Here is a 23,186-nt window from a genome sequence, read left to right as displayed (position 1 = left end):
TGCTATAGGTGGAGAGTTAACTTCTCATCTTCCACACTGGAAGTCTCCAGTCTCTGTGCTCCTTCTATTTAAGATGACAGGCACATTGTCCCAAGCTACTCAGCTGGACATTTTGTCGTTGGAGAGGCTGAGAGACTGATCTCTTAACCCCTCACACGCCACCCCTTCCTCAGGCCCCCTGGTGGCTTGGGTCTTTGTCCCTGTGCTGGGGTCTTTGTCCCTCTTTCTCCCCACCCCTTCTCTCTCTCTCTCTCTCTCGCTCTTGCTCTCCCTCTCTCTCTCTCTCTCTCTCTCTCTCTCTCTCCCCTCTCTCTCTCTCTCTCTCTCTCTCTCTCTCTCTCTCTCTCTCTCTCCTCGCTCTCTCTCGCTCTTGCTCTCCCTCTCTCTCTCTCTCCCCTCTCTCTCTCTCTCCCTCTCTCTCTCTCTCTCCTCTCTCCCTCTCTCTCTCTCTCTCCTCTCTCTCTCTCTCCCCTCTCTCTCTCTCTCTCTCTCTCTCTCCCCTCTCTCTCTCTATGTGCTCAGCCCTGAGGAATGTGTTCTGATCATGAAGATCAGTGCCATGAATAACGGGTGGCCAATAAACTCACTAATCAATCACATGATCAGTCTCTACACACACACACACACACACACGCACGCACGCACGTGCACACACACACACACACAGTTATTGTCTCAACAGGGTTGGAGAGCCTTGCCATAGACAAAGAGAGGTTCTTTCCTATTCATCTACGCCCCCTCATCCTTCCCTCTCCCTCTATCCATCCCCCCCCCCCCTCCATCCCACATCCCCAACTCCCCAGGCAGGCATGTTTTTGTTCTCCTGTGAGAATTAATTGTATGCAATCCTAAACCCTCATTCACTATTTTCTATAGTATTCTTTTTGAGTGAATGTCTCTTGTAAATGCCGAGCACACACAAAATTTGGTTCTGGTGTCCGAGACCAAGAGAAATGGAATTTAGAACAGAAACCTGATAAACCAAACAATTCTAATCAACCTGAATGATGTCATAAAGAACACTAATGTCATCCACCAGCATTTCTGTCCAGCATCTGTCTATAGATTGGTGGTGGGGGGGGGACAAGGTGAAGAGAATACTAACTGATGTGGTTCTGTTTCTAGGAGATAACTCTGACAGAGGGTAGTCGTGTGTTTGAGACATGGAAAAACCCTCCTCCTCCCGTCTTCATGCAATACTTCTTCTTCAACGTTACCAACCCAGATGAGTTCCTGGATGGAGCCAAGCCTATCGTCTCTCAGGTCGGCCCTTACACATACAGGTAGGACTACGCACCTAACAGGTACTTCCTGGATGGAGCCAAGCCTGTCGTCTCTCAGGTCGGCCCTTACACATACAGGTAGGACTACGCACCTAACAGGTACTTCCTGGATGGAACCAAGCCTGTCGTCTCTCAGGTCGGCCCTTACACATACAGGTAGGACTACGCACCTAACAGGTACTTCCTGGATGGAGCCAAGCCTGTCCTCTCTCAGGTCGGCCCTTACACATACAGGTAGGACTACGCACCTAACAGGTACTTCCTGGATGGAGCCAAGCCTGTCCTCTCTCAGGTCGGCCCTTACACATACAGGTAGGACTACGCACCTAACAGGTACTTCCTGGATGGAGCCAAGCCTGTCCTCTCAGGTGAAAAAAGTACCCAAATGGTAATACTTGAGTAAAAGTAAAGATACCTTAATAGAAAATGACTCAAGTAAAAGTGAAAGTCACCCAGTAAAATACTACTTTTACTGTGTATCTGTTTTTAAATATACTTAAGTATCAAAAGTAAAAGGAGCTGCAGTAGATATCTCAGACAGGGGGGAATGAGACCTATGTGTCACGCGTGCTCCCTCTCCGGCCTCTAGGTCACCAGGCTGCTCGTTATGGCGCACACCTGTCACCATCGTTACGAGCATCAGCGCATTATGACACTAACCTGGACTCCATCACCTTCTTGATTACTTTCCCCTATATAAACTCAGCAAAAAGAAGAAATGTCCTCTCACTGTCAACTGTGTTTATTTTCAGCAAATTTAACATGTAAATATTTGTATGAACATAAGATTCAACAACTGAGACATAAACTGAACAAGATCCACAGACTTGTGACTAACATAAATGGAATAATGTGTCCCTGAACAAAGGGGGGGTCAAAATCAAAAGTAACAGTCAGTATCTGGTGTGGCCACCAGCTGCATTAAGTACTGCAGTGCATCTCCTCCTCATGGACTGCATCAGATTTTCCAGTTCTTGCTGTGAGATGTTACCCCACTCTTCCACCAAGGCACCTGCAAGTTCCCGGACATTTCTGGTTACCCTCCGATACAACAGGTCCCAGACGTGCTCAATGGTATTGAGATCCGGGCTCTTCGCTGGCCATGGCAGAACACTGACATTCCTGTCTTGCAGGAAATCACACACAGAACGAGCAGTATGGCTGGTGGCATTGTCATGCTGGAAGGTCATGTCAGGATGAGCCTGCAGGAAGGGTACCACATGAGGGAGGAGGATGTCGTCCCTGTAACGCACAGAGTTGAGATTGCCTGCAATGATAACAAGCTCAGCCCGATGATGCTGTGACACACCGCCCCAGACCATGACGGAACCTCCATATCGATCCCGATCCAGAGTACAGGCATCGGCTCATTCCTTCAACGATAAATGCGAATCCGACCATCACCCCTGGTGAGACAAAACCGCGACTCGTCAGTGAAGAGCACTTTTTGCCAGTCCTGTCTGGTCCAGCGACGGTGGGTTTGTGCCCATAGGCGATGTTGTTGCCTGTGATGTCTGGTGAGGACCTGCCTTACAACAGGCCTACAAGCCCTTAGTCCAGCCTCTCTCAGCCTATTGCGGACAGTCTGAGCACTGATGGAGAGATTGTGAGTTCCTGGTGTAACTCGGGCAGTTGTTGTTGCCATCCTCTTCCTGTCCCCGCAGGTGTGATGTTCGGATGTACCGATCCTGTGCAGGTGTTGTTACACGTGGTCTGCCACTGCGAGGACGATCAGCTGTCCGTCCTGTCTCCCTCTAGCGCTGTCTTAGGCATCTCACAGTATGGACATTGCAACTTATTGCCCTGACCACATCTGCAGTCCTCATGCCTCCTTGCAGCATGCCTAAGGCACGTTCACGCAGATGAGCAGGGACCCTGGGCACCTTTCTTTTGGTGTTTTTCAGAGTCAGTAGAAAGGCCTCTTTAGTGTCCTAAGTTTTCATAACAGTGACCTTAATTGCCTACCGTCTGTAAGCTGTTAGTGTCTTAACGACCGTTCCACAGGTGCATGTTCATTCATTCATTAAGCATGGGAAACAGTGTTCATACCCTTTACAATGAAGATCTGTGAAGTTATTTGGATGTATACGTATTATCTTTGAAAGACAGGGTCCTGAAAAAGGGACATTTCTTTTTTTGCTGAGTTTGTCACTCCCTTTGGTTCCTTCCCCAGGCGTTATTGCAAATCTAATGGTCCGATCCGTAACTACAGAAAACATTTGGTTGAGGTTATTATGGGGCGGCAGGGTAGCCTAGTGGTTAGAGCGTTGGACTAGTAACCGAAAGGTTCCAAGTTCGAATCCCCGAGCTGACAAGGTACAAATCTGTTGTTCTGCCCCTGAACAGGCAGTTAACCCACTGTTCCTAGGCTGTCATTGAAAATAAGAATTTGTTCTTAATTGACTTGCCTAGTAAAATAAAGGTAAATAATTACTGCCAAAGGAGGGTCAACCAGTTATTAAATCCAGGGGTTCACATACTTTTCCCACCCTGCACTGTGAATGTTTACACGGTGTGTTCAATAAAGACATGAAAACGGAAGTCAGTGTCTATTGTTGTGACTTAGATGAAGATCAGATCAAATACGATGACCAATTTATGCAGGACTCACAGGTAATTCCAAAGGGTTCACATACTTTTCCTTGCCAATGGACTCCCATTAAACCAGACGAATGCACTTCTCATGCCTCTACTGTAACTGATGATTATTTCTATGTTTCGGCCTAGTATGGTTCTCAATCAGAGGCAGGTGTCATTAGCTGTCTCTGATTGAGAATCATACTTAGGTAGCCTGGGTTTCACTGTTTGTTTGTGGGTGATTGTCTATGTTAGTTGCTTGTGTTCAGCACAGTTCTCATTATAGCTTCACGGTCGTTATTCGTTTATTGTTTTGTATAGTTTGTATTCAGTGCTTTCTTTAATTAAAAACTTCATCATGAACACATACCACGCTGCATTTTGGTCCGTTCCTTACGACGATCGTGACACAATGTTTAAAAGAACCCATCAGTCCCGCTTCTTGAACATTAGCCTCCTACTGTTCAACTTACATAAACTTGGAAATTACTTTTAAATGGACAAATGATAATAAAACATTCATAAAAAATCTACGTGATTTTAACATTCACAGTGAGGTTTACAAACGCAGAGACTTTATGGCCTCTGTTCTATAATCACACCCAATGCACACTCTTATATCCATTCATCATAGATCACTGATAATAACGTGTCCACTGGAGCTGTCCACTTCTTCCATTTCAACTTTCTCCCTTCTGGTTCCTAAGAGAGTGACAGCACAAGTGTCACGGCTTTCTTCCTGGGAAGGAGAGGCGGACCAAAACGCAGCGTGGTTAGAGTTCATGGTAATTTAACAAGGTAACTCGAACATGAACAGGATATAAAACAATAACCGTGAAAACCGAAACAGCCCTATCTGGTGCAGAAAACACAAAGACAGGAAACAACCACCCACAAAACAGGCTACCTGAATATGGTTCCCAATCAGAGACAATGACTGCCTCTGATTGAGAACCATATCAGGCCAAACATAGAAATAGACAAACCAGACACACAACATAGAATGCCCACCCAGCTCACGTCCTGACCAACACTAAAACAAGGAAAACACAAAAGAACTATGGTCAGAACGTGACAACAAGACTTGAAAAGCAAAGAGAAACACAAAGCATAGCAATACTGTGTTAATAAGCTATGCATAATTATATATCAAATCAAATTTGTTTATATAACCCTTCGTACATCAGCTGATCTCAAAGTGCTGTACAGAAACCCAGCCTAAAACCCCAAACAGCAAGCAATGCAGGTGTAGAAGCACGGTGGCTAGGAAAAACTCCCTAGAAAGGCCAAAACCTAGGAAGAAACCTAGAGAGGAAACAGGCTATGATGGGTGGCCAGTCCTCTTCTGGCTGTGCCGGGTGGAGATTATAACAGAACATGGCCAAGATGTTCAAATGTTCATAAATGACCAGCATGGTCAAATAATAGATCTGGGACAGGTAGCAAAGAACAACCAAAGTTTGATAACATGACAATTCCTACTCTCTCTTTGCCTGACTCTATGCTTTCAGGATTACATTCCTGCTGGATTCCACAAAAATGAAGGCCCTAAAAAAAAAACTCATGCTTTCACCCAGTCTTCTCCTTTCCGACCACAGGCTTCGAGAGGTGTTCCCAAGCCATGTCATTGTCACTTTGCTGCCCTTCTCTATCATAACCATCAGATATACATTTACGCTGGCCTATAGCAACTTTACCTCATCTCAATACGTTTCAACATCAATGCCCTCATAAAATGTATATCCCAATAATGCTACTAAAGAAACCCCTGCTACTACTGACACTGCCCATGACGCATACCTCAAAATCTCTCATTTGCAGCATAGTCCAATTCCACGCTGTTCCTATTAGCCTCTTTCAGTTACCGTCCCTACAGCGACTACCGTGATAATAACTACTGCATGGAATCTGTCTCCTGCTCTTCTATTGTCATGGTTCACTGACAGATCTACGACTGACCCTTTCAGATCCTCTTTACCTGTCTCACAACTCATACCCGGTCCCCATCGACCTCCTGTCCTGTGGATAATACTCTCTCAGTGTGCTCAGGATAGAAACGGTAGAGAGAGACGTTGGAAGAGTATCCAATCGAACAAAATTCTTGGGTCAGAGGTTTCTTGAAAGTTGACATTAGTGTCTGCTATGCCAACCCTATCTCTCTCTCTCTCACCATGATCTGGGCCTGTGTTAACGTTTAATGTAATGTTCATAATAGTCTCTATATTGTGCACAGTTAGCTGTCCTCCCTCTCCTACAAGCTATCTCCTGTAACAATATACAGTGGGGCAAAAAAACGTATTTAGTCAGCCACCAATTGTGCAAAAGAAATCCTACAATGTGATTTTCTGGAGAGAAAAAAATCTAATTTTGTCTGTCATAGTTGAAGTGTACCTATGATGAAAATTACAGGCCTCTCTCATCTTTTTGAGTGGGAGAACTTGCACAATTGGTGGCTGACTAAATACTTTTTTGCCCCACTGTACATAGAGGAATGGTATCATCAAATCAAATTTTATTGGTCATTTTATTGGTAACGGCTGTTGGTGGAAGAAGGTGAGGACCAAGGTGCAGCGTGGTAAGTGTTCATGATATATTAGTCGAACTGAACACTGAATAACAAAAAACAACAAAGAGAACAACCAAAACAGTTCTGTCTAGTGCAGACACAAAAACAGAAAGCAAATATCCACAAAAACCCTGTGGGGAAAAGCTACCTAAGTATGGTTCTCAATCAGAGACAACAATAGACAGCTGTCCCTGATTGAGAACCATACCCAGCCAAAAACAAAGAAATACAAAAACATAGAAAAAATAACATAGAATGCCCACCCTAGTCACACCCTGGCCTAACCAAAATAGAGAATACAAACCCCTTTATGGCCAGGGCGTGACACATACACATGGTTAGCAGATGTTATTGTGAGTGTAGCTTCTAGCTCTAACAGTGTAGCATTATCTAACAGGTAATATCTAACAAATCCACAACAAAACCTAATATCTAACAATTACACAACAAAACCTAATACACACAATCTAGTATAGGAATGCGATAAGAATATATAAGTATAAAATATATGGATGAGCAGTGACAGAGTGGCTAAGATGCAATAGATAGTAAAGAATAGATAGTGATGGGTACATTATACATATGAGATGAGTAATGTGAGATATGTAAACATTATTAAAGTGACAGGTGTTCCATTTATTAAAGTGGCCAATGATATCAAGTCTGTAGGTAGACAGCCGCCTCTCTGTGCTAGTGATGGCTGTATAACAATCTGATGGCCTTGAGATAGAAGCTGTTTTTCAATCTCTCTGTCCCAGCTTTGATGCACCTGTACTGACCACGCCTTCTGGATGGAAGAGGGGTGAACAGGCAGTGGCTCGGGTGGTTATTGATCTTTTTTCCTACCTGTGACATCGGGTGTTGTAGGTGTCCCCCAGAGAGGTCCCCCAGAGGTATCATCCCCCAGAGACTATCACCCCAACCTTAATTTATGAGTCTTATGTAAACATTCTGTCTCAAAGACAGGCCTCGTATGTACCTCGTCTCCTGCTACAAATACATTTGCACATATAGCATTCCATCTAACCCATAACACAATAGTCTCTATTTAGTCCATTTTTTAAAGTAGATCGTCATTTCATCATCAATGATGAGAGAAGTGGGTTACTGCTGTTAATGCACCAAAGGACGATCTCTTAAACAAATATCAACGTCCATGGCTAGAGCAAAAAACATCAGTTTTACAGCAGGCACACTTGATGTCAGGATAATCTGGTTTATTAACCTAACCTAATTACCTAGTCAGGATAATCTGGGTTCTTAACCTAACCTAATTATCTAGTCTGGATTATCTGGGTTCTTGACCTAACCTAATTACCTGGTCAGGATAATCTGTCTTCTTAACCTAACCTAATTACCTAGTCTGGATCATCTGGGTTCTTAACCTAACCTAATTACCTAGTCAGGATAATCTGGGTTCTTAACCTAACCTAATTACCTAGTCTGGATAATCTGGGTTCTTGACCTAACCTAATTACCTGGTCAGGATAATCTGTCTTCTTAACCTAACCTAATTACCTAGTCTGGATCATCTGGGTTCTTAACCTAACCTAATTACCTAGTCAGGATAATCTGGGTTCTTAACCTAACCTAATTACCTAGTCTGGATAATCTGGGTTCTTAACCTAACCTAATTACCTGGTCAGGATAATCTGGGTTCTTAACCTAACCTAATTACCTGGTCAGGATAATCTGTCTTCTTAACCTAACCTAATTACCTAGTCAGGATAATCTGTCTTCTTAACCTAACCTAATTACCTGGTCAGGATAATCTGGGTTCTTAACCAAACCTAATTACCTGGTCAGGATAATCTGTGTTCTTAACCTAACCTAATTACCTAGTCAGGATAATCTGGGTTCTTGACCAAACCTAATTACCTGGTCAGGATAATCTGGGTTCTTAACCTAACCTAAAAACCTAGTCTGGTTTATTCGATTTGTGATGTAATATGTTGAAATAAGTATGCATTATATTGCAAAAAGTGGATGTTGGGTAAATTTGGCAGTTGCTTTGTCAAGTTGTACAGGCCCAAAGAAAATGTGACGTTCTACGTTCGTAGAGACTGACTTTCCCCTTGTCTGCTCTTGTCTGCTCTGTTCCAGGGAGTACAGGCCCAAGGAAAATGTGACGTTTGTAGATAATGGGACCAGAGTGTCTGCCTACCAACCCAAGTCATTTGTGTTCCTGCCAGAGCGCTCTGTAGGTGATCCTGATTATGACATGATCACAACCATCAATATCCCAGCTGTGGTGAGTAACCGGGTTTTCAGTGTTTTCAGGTTGTGCTGAGTAAACAGGGTTTTCAGGTTCAAATCTCCCCCTCCCCTCCCTCAGGCGGTGATGAACAAGGTGAAGGATAGTTTCTGGAAGAGTTCGATGGTATCTATCTGGATGAATTCACTTCATGTCGGCATGTTCATGACGCGCTCCGTCAACGAGCTGCTGTGGGGCTTCAAGGACCCTCTGTTGTCCCGCATCCATCCCATGAACCCAGAGATCGACGAGTACTTTGGCCTCATGTACAAGGTAGGTGTCCACGGAGTCAATACAAAATGAAGAATTTGACCTACTAAGTTCTGTAAATACGTTTTTGGTTAAGTTTTCACCTACTGTAGCCTCAGGGCGGCAGCGTAGCCTAGTGGTTAGAGCGTTGGACTAGTAACCGGAAGGTTGCAAGTTCAAACCCTCGAACTGACAAGGTACAAATCTGTCGTTCTGCCCCTGAACAAGGCAGTTAACCCACTGTTCCTAGGCCGTCATTGAAAATAAGAATCTGTTCTTAACTGACTTGCCTGGTTAAATAAAGGTAAAATAAAAAGGACTTGTTGGACTTACAGAACATGATATATTGTCAATGGTCACTGTAACCTGTTGTGTCTGCTGGGGGTTGCCATGGCCACCTAAAGTCCTGTGTGGTGATGAAATAATAATTTGAGAAAATAAAATACAGTGCTTTAAAAGGATTTCCATTCTTTTCCCACTCTGCAGAAAAATGGAAGCAATGATGGTGAATTTGTTTATCATACCGGGGAGGAGGACTTCATGAACTACGGCAGGGTAGCCACGTTTAAAGGAGAAAGGTACCGAAACATATTGGCCCACGATGACACACACATTTCTGTGTTGAGAACTTAGACAATAGACAACGTGATGCTCACTCACAGATCATCTTTCAAAAAAAAGTGGAGAGCTGGATCCTCTTAAGGAAGTGACTCCAAAAGATAGAGGATGTGCAGGTTACAACACAGCACTAACTGTCTGCTACATTACATACTGTACCTGCACACCAGAACACACCCTAGATTAACACTTGTATTTGATGATGAGAAACGAGAAACCCATGATTGAGTAACTCTCTTGTGTAAAAGACTGGAACGGAACAGTCCACCGGTTTCCTAAGACCTTCTACGTACTGCGAGAGAGTAACAGAGGACAGGGCTTGCATCCCAAATGGCACACTATTCTCTATGTAGTGCACTACTTTTGACCGGAGCCCCTATTGGCCCTGGTTCAAAGTAGTGCCCTGTATAGGAAATAGGGTTCCATTTGGAATGTGGACCAGGAGTCTGCAGCACCAGAGAGAGAGAGAGAGAGAGACTCCCCAGAGGCCCCTAGCCAGAACACAGAGCCGTGTGACTGCCACATTCTGATATTTGGCCCCCCGTTAGAAAAGACTCAATGAGAACTCCTCGTTAGCTATCTTCTCACGTCCTGCTAGAGTGTCAGTATCTACGCAGGCAGCATCTCATACCTCGCCTTTGATTAGATTGTTGGCTTCAGACTTCTAAACTTGAAATGTGAAATCTCCTTGTACATGGTGCGGAGGGAGAGAGAGAGAGGGGAATGCAGAACTTTTACGTTCTGTCGGAACATGTTATTGTTATGACAACGGGTATCGTATGGAAAGGAAAAGGGAACACAGCCATTAACTTCTGGTGTAGAAACCAGACTATCTGTAGGATGTTTGTATATCCTGAGGTTAATTCAGGTTGGATATGAACCAAGGGAATGTACTGAGTAAAGGAAAAGCATTCACATGGTTGCGGCCACTCATAATGGTGGAGAGCTGTGGAGTAGTGAGGAATGAGGCACGAGGTCAGGTCAGGTCAGGTCAGGTCACATGGTTGCAGTCACTGATAATGGTGGAGAGCTGTGGAGTAGTGAGGCTCGAGGTCAGGTCAGGTCACATGGTTGCGGCCACTGATAATGGTGGAGAGCTGTGAAGTAGTGAGGAATGAGGCACGAGGTCAGGTCAGGTCACATGGTTGCGGTCACTGATAATGGTGGAGAGCTGTGGAGTAGTGAGGAATGAGGCACGAGGTCAGGTCAGGTCACATGGTTGCGCCCACTGATAATGGTGGAGAGCTGTGGAGTAGTGAGGAATGAGGCACGAGGTCAGGTCAGGTCAGGTCACATGGTTGCAGTCACTGATAATGGTGGAGAGCTGTGGAGTAGTGAGGCTCGAGGTCAGGTCAGGTCACATGGTTGCGGTCACTGATAATGGTGGAGAGCTGTGGAGTAGTGAGGAATGAGGCACGAGGTCAGGTCAGGTCACATGGTTGCAGTCACTGATAATGGTGGAGAGCTGTGGAGTAGTGAGGCTCGAGGTCAGGTCAGGTCACATGGTTGCGGTCACTGATAATGGTGGAGAGCTGTGGAGTAGTGAGGAATGAGGCACGAGGTCAGGTCAGGTCAGGTCACATTAAGAGAGAAGGAATAGTTCACATCACTTAACATCCTGCCTATATATACCACACCTAAAGTGGGGTATATATAGTTGTGCTGGTGGAAACATGTCTTTGTCTGTTCAGCTGTCTGACCCATTGGGTGAATAAACTTGGTTCAAGCTTTCCCTAGTTGACCGTTAGGTTCTATTACAGAGTTTAAAAAACTAACAAGATAAAGCACAAACGCGTATTAACATTCTATCTCAAGGCCATCAGACTGTTCAATAGCCATCAGACTGTTCAATAGCCATCAGACTGTTCAATAGCCATCAGACTGTTCAATAGCCATCAGACTGTTCAATAGCCATCAGACTGTTCAATAGCCATCAGACTGTTCAATAGCCACCAGACTGTTCAATAGCCACCAGACTGTTCAATAGCCATCTGTTCAATAGCCATCAGACTGTTCAATAGCCATCAGACTGTTCAATAGCCATCAGACTGTTCAATAGCCATCAGACTGTTCAATAGCCATCTGTTCAATAGCCATCAGACTGTTCAATAGCCATCTGTTCAATAGCCATCAGACTGTTCAATAGCCATCAGACTGTTCAATAGCTATCAGACTGTTCAATAGCCATCAGACTGTTCAATAGCCATCAGACTGTTCAATAGCCATCAGACTGTTCAATAGCCTTCAGACTGTTCAATAGCCATCTGTTCAATAGCCATCAGACTGTTCAATAGCCATCAGACTGTTCAATAGCCATCAGACTGTTCAATAGCCACCAGACTGTTCAATAGCCTTCAGACTGTTCAATAGCCATCAGACTGTTCAATAGCCATCTGTTCAATAGCTATCAGACTGTTCAATAGCCATCAGACTGTTCAATAGCCTTCAGACTGTTCAATAGCCATCTGTTCAATAGCTATCAGACTGTTCAATAGCCATCAGACTGTTCAATAGCCATCAGACTGTTCAATAGCCATCTGTTCAATAGCTATCAGACTGTTCAATAGCCATCAGACTGTTCAATAGCCTTCAGACTGTTCAATAGCCATCTGTTCAATAGCCATCAGACTGTTCAATAGCCATCAGACTGTTCAATAGCTATCAGACTGTTCAATAGCCACCAGACTGTTCAATAGCCCTCAGACTGTTCAATAGCCATCAGACTGTTCAATAGCCTTCAGACTGTTCAATAGCCTTCAGACTGTTCAATAGCCATCTGTTCAATAGCTATCAGACTGTTCAATAGCCATCAGACTGTTCAATAGCCTTCAGACTGTTCAATAGCCATCTGTTCAATAGCCATCAGACTGTTCAATAGCCATCAGACTGTTCAATAGCTATCAGACTGTTCAATAGCCACCAGACTGTTCAATAGCCCTCAGACTGTTCAATAGCCTTCAGACTGTTCAATAGCCATCAGACTGTTCAATAGCCATCAGAATGTTCAATAGCCATCAGACTGTTCAATAGCCATCAGACTGTTCAATAGCCATCAGAATGTTCAATAGCCATCAGAATGTTCAATAGCCATCAGACTGTTCAATAGCCCTCAGACTGTTCAATAGCCATCAGACTGTTCAATAGCCTTCAGACTGTTCAATAGCCTTCAGACTGTTCAATAGCCATCTGTTCAATAGCTATCAGACTGTTCAATAGCCATCAGACTGTTCAATAGCCTTCAGACTGTTCAATAGCCATCTGTTCAATAGCCATCAGACTGTTCAATAGCCATCAGACTGTTCAATAGCCACCAGACTGTTCAATAGCCCTCAGACTGTTCAATAGCCTTCAGACTGTTCAATAGCCATCAGACTGTTCAATAGCCATCAGAATGTTCAATAGCCATCAGAATGTTCAATAGCCATCAGACTGTTCAATAGCCATCAGAATGTTCAATAGCCATCAGAATGTTCAATAGCCATCAGACTGTTCAATAGCCATCAGAATGTTCAATAGCCATCAGACTGTTCAATAGCCATCAGAATGTTCAATAGCCATCAGAATGTTCAATAGCCATCAGAATGTTCAATAGCCATCAGACTGTTCAATAGCCATCAGACTGTTCAATAGCCATCAGACTGTTCAATAGCCATCGCTAGCCGACTACCACCCAGCTAGTCAGAGGCTGCTGCCCTCTATACATAGACTAACTGGCCACTATAATAATGGGAACACTAGTCACTTTAATAATGTTTACATATACTGCTTTACTCATTTCATATGTATATACTATATTCTATTCTACTGTATTTTAGTCAATGTCACTCCGACATTGCTCGTCCTAATACTAATGTATTTCTTTATTCCATTCTTTTACTTTTAGATTTATGTGTATTGTTGTGAGTTGTTAGATATTACTGCACTGTTGGAGCTAAGAACACATTTCGCTACACCTGCAATAACATCTGCTAAATATGTGTACGTGACCAATAACATTTGATTTGATTTAATACATTGTTGGATAAGTCATATAAACCTAAACAATCAAACATGGTGCTTAGACGGCATTAGATTCTTCCTTTAATTGAGTTACATTTAGAAATAAATATTGTGTTTCAGTAAACTGAGCCTGTGGACGTCTGAGCAGAGTAATATGATCAACGGTACAGATGGCAGTGCCTTCCACCCCCTGTTGTCCAAGACGGAGAGACTGTACATCTTCAGTCCTGACCTGTGCAGGTAGGCTACAGCGCAGAAAACTGAGTACGCATCATGTCAGAACGAAACAGATGAAAACACTATGTGAAAGGTCACTAAAACGCACCATTTTAAAACAGGAGTCGATTCCAGTTTTTGGGAGTCGATTCCATTTCAATTCAAGTCAATACAGGAAATACTGCTTTTATATAAGGAAGTAGAATTGCCCCCCCCCCCCAACTCTGCTAAATAATATCATAGGTCACTGGAACTTCCACGACACACAGTCTCCCTGTGGTAGAAGGATCCCACCAGAATGTTGTCTCTCAGCCTCTCACCAATGGCCTGATAGAGCTCTTCTCATGGTTGACTTTTCAGCTGGTTAGGAGGATGTGAGTGCTGATAAGGTTAGTGGGACATCAGAGCAGAGTAACCAGTGCCTTCCATCTCCTGCTGTTCAAGAGGGAACGAGTCTTCACCACTTACCTCTGCAGGAAAACAGTACAAAGTACAGAATTCAGATTACGTCTGAACAAGAACAGATGCTTTACTTAAACGTTAGGATTTGGATAAATTCAATTTTCTGATTTAGTAAAAACAATCAAAAGCTTATACATACTTCATTCATTGAAATGTTATTGACCCCAAAACAACTGTATACCAAAGGCCACTGAAAACAAATGTACCACTTTTAAGTGTACTGTTCAGTACAGTTTCGCTGTGTTAAAAGCATCTCTCTAGAACAGCGATGTTTCATATTGAGCAATGGCCTGTGTTCTTCTGACCTTTCACACAGTCAGGATGTGAGTGCTGATGAGGTAGCGGGTTATTCTGGGCCCTACAACCTCGCCTCAGCATAAGGGGAAGTCATATTTTATTAGTGTCAGGGGAATAATGTGTCTCACATGACAGGGATCTTGTGAGATGGTTATCATCATAACATCCTGGTAACTTGCACACTGCTACAGCTAGCTTTACCTCCCTTTGGCCCTCGTCCAGCTAGCTTTACCTCCCTACGGCCCTCGTCCAGCTAGCTTTACCTCCCTACGGCCCTCATCCAGCTAGCTTTACCTCCCTTTGGCCCTCGTCCAGCTAGCTTACCTCCCTACGGCCCTCGTCCAGCTAGCTTTACCTCCCTTTGGCCCTCATTCAGCTAGCATTACCTCCCTACGGCCCTCGTCCAGCTAGCTTTACCTCCCTACGGCCCTCATCCAGCTATCTTTACCTCCCTTTGGCCCTCGTCCAGCTAGCTTTACCTCCCTACGGCCCTCGTCCAGCTAGCTTTACCTCCCTACGGCCCTCATCCAGCTAGCTTTACCTCCCTTTGGCCCTCGTCCAGCTAGCTTTACCTCCCTACGGCCCTCGTCCAGCTATCTTTACCTCCCTTTGGCCCTCGTCCAGCTAGCTTTACCTTCCTTTGGCCCTCATTCAGCTGGCATTACCTCCCTACGGCCCTCGTCCAGCTAGCTTTACCTCCCTACGGCCCTCATCCAGCTATCTTTACCTCCCTTTGGCCCTCGTCCAGCTAGCTTTACCTCCCTACGGCCCTCGTCCAGCTAGCTTTACCTCCCTACGGCCCTCGTCCAGCTAGCTTTACCTCCCTACGGCCCTCGTCCAGCTAGCTTTACCTCCCTACGGCCCTCGTCCAGATAAACTTTAACTCCCTACGGCCCTCATCCAGCTAGCTTTACCTCCCTACGGCCCTCGTCCAGCTAGCATTACCTCCCTACGGCCCTCATCCAGCTAGCATTACCGCCCTACGGCCCTCATCCAGCTAGCTTTACCTCCCTACGGCCCTCATCCAGCTAGAATTACCGCCCTACGGCCCTCATCCAGCTAGCTTTACCTCCCTACGGCCCTCGTCCAGCTAAACTTTACCTCACTATGGTCTAATATAAATTTGTAGGATGAGTATTATTCCAGTGAGCTCCGCCCCGAAACAATACCCAGTGTTCTTTGCAGTTCATTTGTCATGTTCCATTTCACATCTACATTTTGTTAATTTAGTAGACATTCTTATCCAGAATGACTCGCTCAACTAAGGTGTTAAACAACAACATATCACAGTCACAGCAAGTCAAATGTTTTTGTAACTGTTACTGAGAACGCTGTTGGGCCAGCTACTTACACATGTATTTTTTTGTATTTTAAAATACAAAATACGTGTATTTTAATTAAATACGTTTATTTTGATACATTGATCTTTATGGTATTTTTGATCTGTATTTAGACATTTTTACCATCCCTGAGTGTATGTTGACACACCCAATTAACCTCTTTGTATCTCTATATGACTTTTCACCTAAATATATGAGACTATCGCCTTGTTGTTGATTGGTGGAGTATGTGGGTGTGGGGGGGTCGGTCTATTTTAGCTGGGAACCTTGACCTAAAAAAAACAGGGACATGGTGACTACTTGCGAACTTCCTCCCCCCTTTGTTCAGGACAGGCGGAAATAATCTGCTAGATTGGCATGTGCATCTGCCATTTTCATCAAGAGCAACAGGTTTAACTCGTCAAAACCTCCAATGAATGTTTGGGAAAAAAACCTTTCACCTTCTTACACACATAAGTAGCAGTGACCAAACGACTGGTCATCTGTGTTATTGTAGCCGAAGGGGACATCCCACCTTCCACTGGTTACATCCCAAATGGCATCCTATTTCCTACATAGTGCACTATTTAACCTTTGGGAAGCAGCCACGGCTCCCAGCCCACTTCCTGTTCTTTGTATCATATTTAAAATAGGAAGTTGTTGTTCCAGTCATTATTCATGTCCAACAACCTTTATAAACACATTGTTTATACACACATTGTTTACACATACATTGTTTATACATACATTGTTTTGAGTATTACAGAAGAGCTGATGCACATCGGCAGAAAGACCTTTGGCAATGATCCAAGGGGCAAGTCAACTGGAGGTACCAGTTTTGGTGTCAATTCCTTCTGCAATTTCACTTAACTTCCAAAGTTTATGCACTATGTTCCACTGGGGGAATGTTAATCTCATGAAAAAGGTTTAAACATATGTCAATTTACTTAAATAGCTAGCTAGTGCACAATTTGAGATGGTGGGTGGTAATATTAGGGAATTCTGGGTGGTGAGATTAGGGGATTCTGGGTTGTGAGAATAGGGGATTCTGGGTTGTGAGATTAGGGAATTCTGGGTTTTGAGATTAGGGGATTCTGGGTTTTGAGATTAGGGGATTCTGGGTTGTGAGATTAGGGGATTCTGGGTTGTGAGAATAGGGGATTGTGGGTTGTGAGAATAGGGGATTCTGGTTTGTGAGATTAGAGGATTCCGGGTTGTGAGATTAGGGGATTCTGGGTTGTGAGAATAGGGGATTCTGGGTTGTGAGAATAGGGGATTCTGGGTTGTGAGAATAGGGGATTCTGGGTTGTGAGATTAGGGAATTCTGGGTTGTGAGATTAGGGGATTTTGGGTTGTGAGATTAGGAGATTCTGCGTTATGAAATGACATAATGATCAACTGGAGGTACCAGCAGGGTTTGGGTCAGTTCCATTCAGAATTTCAGTTTCCTTCCTGAATTGAAATGCAAAGAAGTAGGAACTGTATAAAGTATGAAATGCGAAATATGAATCTAAAAACTGTAATATTTCTCCGTTCTTTGTTTCTTTTCAGACAGTAACATCATGGTTTGTTTATTTGGTTGGTTGGTGGATTATTTAATTGATTGTTTGTTGTGATCCTCAGGTCCATCTTCATGGAGTTTGAGAAAGATGTGAAGGTGAAGGGGCTCCCTGCGTATCGTTTCACCCCTCCTCGTGATGTCCTGGCAAGCAAGGAGGAGAACCCAGCCAACGAAGGATTCTGTGTCTCCCCCAAAGAGTGCCTGGGCACCGGCTTGCTCAAAGTCAGCGTATGCCGAAAAGGTAGGTGCACCTCCACTACACCCCTATATACCTGCCTACCTCCAGGGGTAGTAGGGTCTACCTCCTCCTCCTCTCTCCTCTCCTCCAGGGGTAGTAGGGTATACCTCCTCTCTCCTCTCCTCCAGGGGTAGTAGGGTCTACCTCCTCCTCTCCTCCAAGTGTAGTAGGGTCTACCTCCTCTCTCCTCTCCTCCAGGGGTAGTAGGGTCTACCTCCTCCTCTCTCCTCTCCTCCAGGTGTAGTAGGGTCTACCTCCTCTCTCCTCTCCTCCAGGTGTAGTAGGGTCTACATCCTCCTCTCCTCCAGGGGTAGTAAGGTCTACCTCCTCCTCTCCTCTCATCCAGAGGTAGTCTGGTCTACCTCCTCCTCTCCTCTCCTCCAGGTGTATTTGTATTTATTATGGAGCCCCATTAGATGCTGTCAATGCAGCAGCTACTCTTCCTGGGGTCCAGCAAAATTAAGGCAGTTTATACAGTTTTAAAAATATTACAATACATTCACAGATTTCACAACACACTGTTTGACCTCAGGCCCCTACTCCACCACTACCACATATCTACAGTGCTAAATCCGTGTGTGTGTGTGTGTGTCTGTACCAATGTTTGTGTTGCTTCACAGTCCCCACTGTTCCATAAGATTTTTTAAATCAGTTTTTTAAAATCAAATGTTACTGCTGCATCAGTCACTTGATGTGGAAATAGAGTTCCATGTAGTCATGGCTCTATGTAGTACTGTGGAATAGAGTTCCATGTAGTCATGGCTCTATGTAGTACTGTGGAATAGAGTTCCATGTAGTCATGGCTCTATGTAGTACTGTGGAATAGAGTTCCATGTAGTCATGGCTCTATGTAGTACTGTGGAATAGAGTTCCATGTAGTCATGGCTCTATGTAGTACTGTGGAATAGAGTTCCATGTAGTCATGGCTCTATGAAGTACTGTGGAATAGAGTTCCATGTAGTCATGGCTCTATGTAGTACTGTGGAATAGAGTTCCATGTAGTCATGGCTCTATGAAGTACTGTGGAATAGAGTTCCATGTAGTCATGGCTCTATGTAGTACTGTGGAAATAGAGTTCCATGTAGTCATGGCTCTATGTAGTACTGTGGAATAGAGTTCCATGTAGTCATGGCTCTATGTAGTACTGTGGAATAGAGTTCCATGTAGTCATGGCTCTATGTAGTACTGTGGAATAGAGTTCCATGTAGTCATGGCTCTATGTAGTACTGTGGAATAGAGTTCCATGTAGTCATGGCTCTATGAAGTACTGTGGAATAGATTTCCATGTAGTCATGGCTCTATGTAGTACTGTGGAATAGAGTTCCATGTAGTCATGGCTCTATGTAGTACTGTGGAATAGAGTTCCATGTAGTCATGGCTCTATGTAGTACTGTGGAATAGAGTTCCATGTAGTCATGGCTCTATGTAGTACTGTGGAATAGAGTTCCATGTAGTCATGGCTTTATGTAGTACTGTGGAATAGAGTTCCATGTAGTCATGGCTCTATGTAGTACTGTGGAATAGAGTTCCATGTAGTCATGGCTCTATGTAGTACAGTGGAATAGAGTTCCATGTAGTCATGGCTCTATGTAGTACTGTGGAATAGAGTTCCATGTAGTCATGGCTCTATGTAGTACTGTGGAATAGAGTTCCATGTAGTCATGGCTCTATGTAGTACTGTGGAATAGAGTTCCATGTAGTCATGGCTCTATGTAGTACTGTGGAATAGAGTTCCATGTAGTCATGGCTCTGTGTAGTACTGTGGAATAGAGTTCCATGTAGTCATGGCTCTATGTAGTACTGTGGAATAGAGGTCCATGTAGTCATGGCTCTATGTAGTACTGTATGCCTCCCACAGTCTGTTCTGGACTTGGGACTGTGAAGAGACCTCTTGTGGGGTATGCATGGGTGTCCGAGCTGTGTGCCAGTAGTTTAGACAGACAGCTCGGTGCATTCGGTGCATTCAACATGTCAATATAAATTAATCTCTCCTCCACTTTGAGCCAGGAGAGGTTGATATGCATATTATTAATATTAGCTCTCGGTGTACATCCAAGCCGTGCTGCCCTGTTCTGAGCCAAATGCAATTTTCCTAAGTCCTTTTTTGTGGAACCTGACCACACAACTGAACAGTAGTCAAGGTGCGACAAAACTAGGGCCTGTAGGACCTGCCTTGTTGATAGTGTTAAGGCAGAGCAGCACTTTATTATAGACAGACTTCTCCCCATCTTAGCTACTACTGTATTAATATGTTTTTGATCATGACAGTTTACAATCTAGGGTTACTCCAAGCAGTTTAGTCATCTCAACTTGCTCAATTTCCACATTATTTATTCCAACATTTGGTTGAGGTTTAGGGTTTAGTGAGTTTTGTTCCAAGTACAAGGCTTTTAGTTTTAGAAATATGTAGGACTAATTTATTCCTTGCCACCCACTCTGAAACTAACTGCAGATCTTTGTTGAGTGTTGCAGTCATTTCAGTTGCTGTAGTAGCTGACGTGTATAGTGTTGAGTCATCTGCATACATAGACACTCTGGCTTTACTCAAAGTCAGTGGCATGACGTTAGTAAAAATTGAAAAAGCAAGGGGCCTAAACAGCTACCCTGGGGAATTCCTGATTCTAACTGGCTTCCATTAAAGAACACCCTCTGTGTTCTGTTAGACAGGTAACTCTTTATCCACATTACAGCAGCGGATGTAAAGCCATAACACACACATTTTTCCAGCAGCAGACTATGAACGATAATGTCAAAAGCTGCACTGAAGTCTAACAAGACAGCCCCCACAATCATTTTGTCATCAATTTATCTCAGTCAATAGGGTCTACCTCCTCCTCTCTCCTCTCCCCCAGGTGTAGTAGGGTCCTCCTCTCCTCTCCACTAGGTGTAGTAGGGCCTTTTCATTTTACTCCAGGTCAGTTCAGGAGACAAATTTAAATATGATCAATATATGGATTGGTTTAATATTTCATACGTATAAATATGATGTAACATTACAATCTCACTCATATCTCCCCCAATGTCTTCTGTTGTCCTCCCAAACCCCAAACCCCAGAACACACACACACACACACACACACACACGTGATTCAGCTCCCCTCTGACTCTACCCCCCCAAAACCACCTGACCAGGCCTGACCCACTAACTGAGTAGGCTGGTTGCTGGGCGGGACGGCGGTAAGCCCTGTCACCTGACTGTGGTTCGGGAAGGAGCAGTTGGCCCTTCTAATCTCCTAGGGTGCACTACATTAGACCAGAGCCCAATGGAACCCTATTCCCTATATAGTGCACTACATTAGACCAGAGCCCAATGGAACCCTATTCCCTATATAGTGCACTACATTAGACCAGAGCCCAATGGAACCCTATTCCCTATATAGTGCACTACATTAGACCAGAGCCCAATGGAACCCTATTCCCTATATAATGCATTACTTTAGATCAGAGCCAATAGTAGTGCACTATGTAGGGAATAGGGTGTCATTTCAGACACAGGCCTCGTGTCCACGGTTGTGTCTGCCCAGTAAGTGTCTCGCAGGTGATTGACTGGATGCGTTAGTGCGTTGCCAAGGTTAACATGCCAAAGGAAACAAACACACTCACTCACTCATCTACGTTTAAGAGAGCATTTCCTTTAATTGACCCGTGTGTGGATCGGCGTCCGTTCACCATCAGGCCTGTCTAAATACTTTATCTGAGCTTGATTGAGCTTGCCTGGCTTAAAGGGACACCTCAGATTTGATCCCGAGTCAGATGAACTCGTGGTTACAATTTTTATGTCACTGCATGGAATATGAAGGGGCGGCAGCATAGCCTAGTGGTTAGAGTGTTGGACGAGTAACCGAAAGGTTGCAAGTTCAAATCCCCGAGCTGACAAGGTAAAAATCTGTCGTTCTGCCCCTGAACAAGGCAGTTAACCCACTGTTCCTAGGCTGTCATTAAAAGTAAGAATTTGTTTTTAACTGACTTGCCTAGTTAAATAAAGGTAAAAAATATAAATAAATAAAGGAAGTTGAAGGTAGTTTTGCGAGCCGGAGCACTGACTGGAAGTCTATGGAATTTGCTAGCAACTTCCTTCAGAGACATGAAAAGGGTATCTACAATTTCATCTGACTCTGGGTATAATAATATAGATAATGGGCCTCGTTGTCAAAATCCCGAAGTATCTCTTTAATGGGACCAATAGAATAGTCTCAATTGCTGATCAGGCAAACTAGCGCGAACGGTCAAGTATTTGAACGATTTCAAACCGTATTTGAACCCAGGTCTGTCCACCAAGTCAGCTTTCTCCTACTTGTGTTTAGTTCATATCATGATCACCGGGCAAGGACAGGGGAAGTGAGGGGGGCATAGGTATTTGACCTTGTCAGCGTCCCAAATGGCATCCTATTCTATTATGTAGTGCACTACTTTTGACCACCACCCATAGGGCTCTGGTACAACGTTGTGCACTATAAAGACGAATAGGGTGTCATTTGGGACCCAGGTTGTATGATGAGGTTGAATGTGTGTTGCTATGCTAATGCCATCTCTGTCAGGTGACTGTTGCCACAGCTTACCAAAACATCAACTTTGTTCTACTTCCCCCACACGTACTGGTAACGTAAACACACAATCCACCTGGACTCTCCAAGTGGCCTCCTATTCCCTATATTGTGGCATAGGACTCTGGTTAAAAGTAGTGCACTATATAGGGAATAGGGTTCCATAGGGGTCTAGTCTAAAGTAGTGCACTATATAGGGAATAGGGTTCCATAGGGGTCTGGTCTAAAGTAGTGCACTATATAGGGAATAGGGTTCCATAGGGCTGTGGTCTAAAGTAGTACACTATATAGGGAATAGGGTTCCATAGGGCTCTGGTCTAAAGTAGTGCACTATATAGGGAATAGGGTTCCATAGGGCTGTGGTCTAAAGTAGTACACTATATAGGGAATAGGGTTCCATAGGGCTCTGGTCTAAAGTAGTGCACTATATAGGGAATAGGGTTCCATAGGGCTCTGGTCTAAAGTAGTACACTAGATAGGGAATAGGGTGCCATTTGGGAGGCAGTCCTATTGTACCACACAGTGGACTCATTGGAGGGAAAGTAGACTAGAGGAACTAGCTGTCCCCTGAGGGGAGAGGGACTAGCTGTCTTCTGAGGGGAGAGGGACTAGCTGTCTTCTGAGGGGAGAGGGACTAGCTGTCTTCTGAGGGGAGAGGGACTAGTCCTCTGAGGGCATAGGGATTATAACTTCCGCCGCCGACAGAGATGGCCGCCTCGCTTCGCGTTCCTAGGAAACTATGCAGCTTTTAGTTTTTTTTACGTGTTATTTCTTACATTGGTACCCCAGGCAATCTTAGGTTTCATTACATACAGTCGAGATGAACTACTGGATATAAGAACAACGTCAACCATCATTATGACCAGGAATACGACTTTCCCGAAGCGGATCCTGTGTTTTGCCCACCACCCAGGACAATGGATCGGATCCCAGCCGGCGAACCAAAACAAAGTCGCCGTAAAATGGGCAGACGAAGCGCTCTTCTGGTCAGTCTCGGTAGACA

At 44.2% G+C, this 23,186-nt stretch overlaps 1 protein-coding gene across 1 annotated transcript in view; it reads left to right on the top strand.

Moving 5' to 3' along the window:
• LOC115106038 (lysosome membrane protein 2-like) overlaps positions 1–23,186 on the top strand; it is a 53,014-nt gene that overhangs the window by 17,540 nt on the left and 12,288 nt on the right. The window contains exons 2-7 of the mRNA XM_029628636.2: positions 1,126–1,283; positions 8,530–8,677; positions 8,762–8,953; positions 9,416–9,507; positions 13,667–13,786; positions 17,464–17,642. Of these exons, the coding sequence (XP_029484496.2) occupies positions 1,126–1,283; positions 8,530–8,677; positions 8,762–8,953; positions 9,416–9,507; positions 13,667–13,786; positions 17,464–17,642 (889 nt within the window). The remainder of the gene's footprint in view (positions 1–1,125; positions 1,284–8,529; positions 8,678–8,761; positions 8,954–9,415; positions 9,508–13,666; positions 13,787–17,463; positions 17,643–23,186) is intronic.

The sequence above is a fragment of the Oncorhynchus nerka genome, linkage group LG22, assembly GCF_034236695.1.
Source record: "Oncorhynchus nerka isolate Pitt River linkage group LG22, Oner_Uvic_2.0, whole genome shotgun sequence".
In the NCBI taxonomy this organism is placed as follows: domain Eukaryota; kingdom Metazoa; phylum Chordata; class Actinopteri; order Salmoniformes; family Salmonidae; genus Oncorhynchus; species Oncorhynchus nerka.
Note: the sequence above shows the minus strand (reverse complement) of the source record. Positions and strands in the feature narration are given on the sequence as shown.